The 1,270-nt window shown below is 52.0% G+C and overlaps 1 protein-coding gene across 1 annotated transcript; it reads left to right on the forward strand.

Moving 5' to 3' along the window:
- Positions 1 to 225: 225 nt before the first annotated feature.
- ONS95_006583 (uncharacterized protein) lies at positions 226 to 603 on the forward strand (the record flags this gene model as incomplete). Its single annotated transcript, XM_058500049.1, has 1 exon — positions 226 to 603. One exon carries the CDS (start codon positions 226 to 228, stop codon positions 601 to 603), a length of 378 nt encoding a protein of 125 aa, XP_058349884.1.
- Between the last annotated feature and the right edge of the window lie 667 nt (positions 604 to 1,270).

Here is a 1,270-nt window from a genome sequence, read left to right on the forward strand (position 1 = left end):
TGGATCTGCAGACCAACTTGCAGTCGCATCTACCGCTGAAACAACGCGCAGCAAATAACCTGCATCGAGGGATTATTTAGGACACGGAGGCTTACGACACCAGACCCTAGATTCGACCCTGAAGATATAATCTCAGGGTCTTCTCTGCTTTCCAAATCAAGCATCATCACAAAAAAAATTCAGGGTCCAAATTTCCTCACACCACTCCCTCTCAACACCGCCATCATGAGCTCCAGATACTACGAACTCCAGAACGAGGCAGCCAACTCCCGTACATCCTCACCCCACCGACCATCAAACCGAACATCTACCTCGTCCGAATCCTCTTCCTCGTCCTCGTCATCCTCATCAGGATCCTCATCCTACTCTTCATCATATACCGACTCAGCAGCCGCCCGCTACTCAATGGACGCCTCGCAACCACGCGTCGAAGTCATGCGCTGTTCGCGATGTGCAAAGTGTGTCGAGACCGTTATCAGCGCCAGGGCAGGAGGTGATGTAAGGAGAGTCAGTACAGACGATGCTCAGGCATCGGGAATGGTCAGATTCGGTCACAATCTATACTACTGCGATCGTTGTGCCAGAATGGTTGGCTACAAGTGAAGGAAGATCGGAGACAGAATCCAGGCTCAATCACTGGACTATTCAAAACGACAAAAAAGAAAGGAAAGGAGGACCGAGATGCGTCAAGCCAGAGTCAACCTCCAAGCTCCAGGGCTCACAATACCCGGAAGTCGATACGACACCATTCTGGTATGCGACTCTTCTCACCCACTCTCATCATCAGCATTCTTGAATCCCATCTCGACTCCAACAATCAGCATGCACGCATCCAGAATGGCATGATTCTCCCTTCGGCAGCTTTTCCACCCCACCAAAGACAAGACAGCCATTCCCCCACCCATCACCGACACTTCTCCGTGGGCACGACAGCTGCCCAGCCAAAATCCAGCACACTCGGCACGGCGGAGCGTAGCTGCAGGTGTCACTCGCACAAACTCGCATCTTTCGCCTATGCTCGGATACCCTTATGCACGCATGGCATGCAAGCAAGCCACCCACCTGCGTGCAACCAGTCACAAGGCGCCACACTCTCCACTCCAGCTCACTTCATTGGAGGGAATTGAGGAAGTCGAGTTCAAATCCCGCGATGCATGCATGCATACAGGTCTGGGCTTCAATGATGTCATATGATTGAGCGCTTCAGAGGGCGAGAGTTTGGAGAGTAGACTGGATGAGGTTTCAGGTGCATGCATTTCATGTATCGGTA

This window comes from Cadophora gregata (genome assembly GCF_030347475.1).
Source record: "Cadophora gregata isolate MNR1 chromosome Unknown scaffold_18, whole genome shotgun sequence".
NCBI lineage: Eukaryota > Fungi > Ascomycota > Leotiomycetes > Helotiales > Ploettnerulaceae > Cadophora > Cadophora gregata.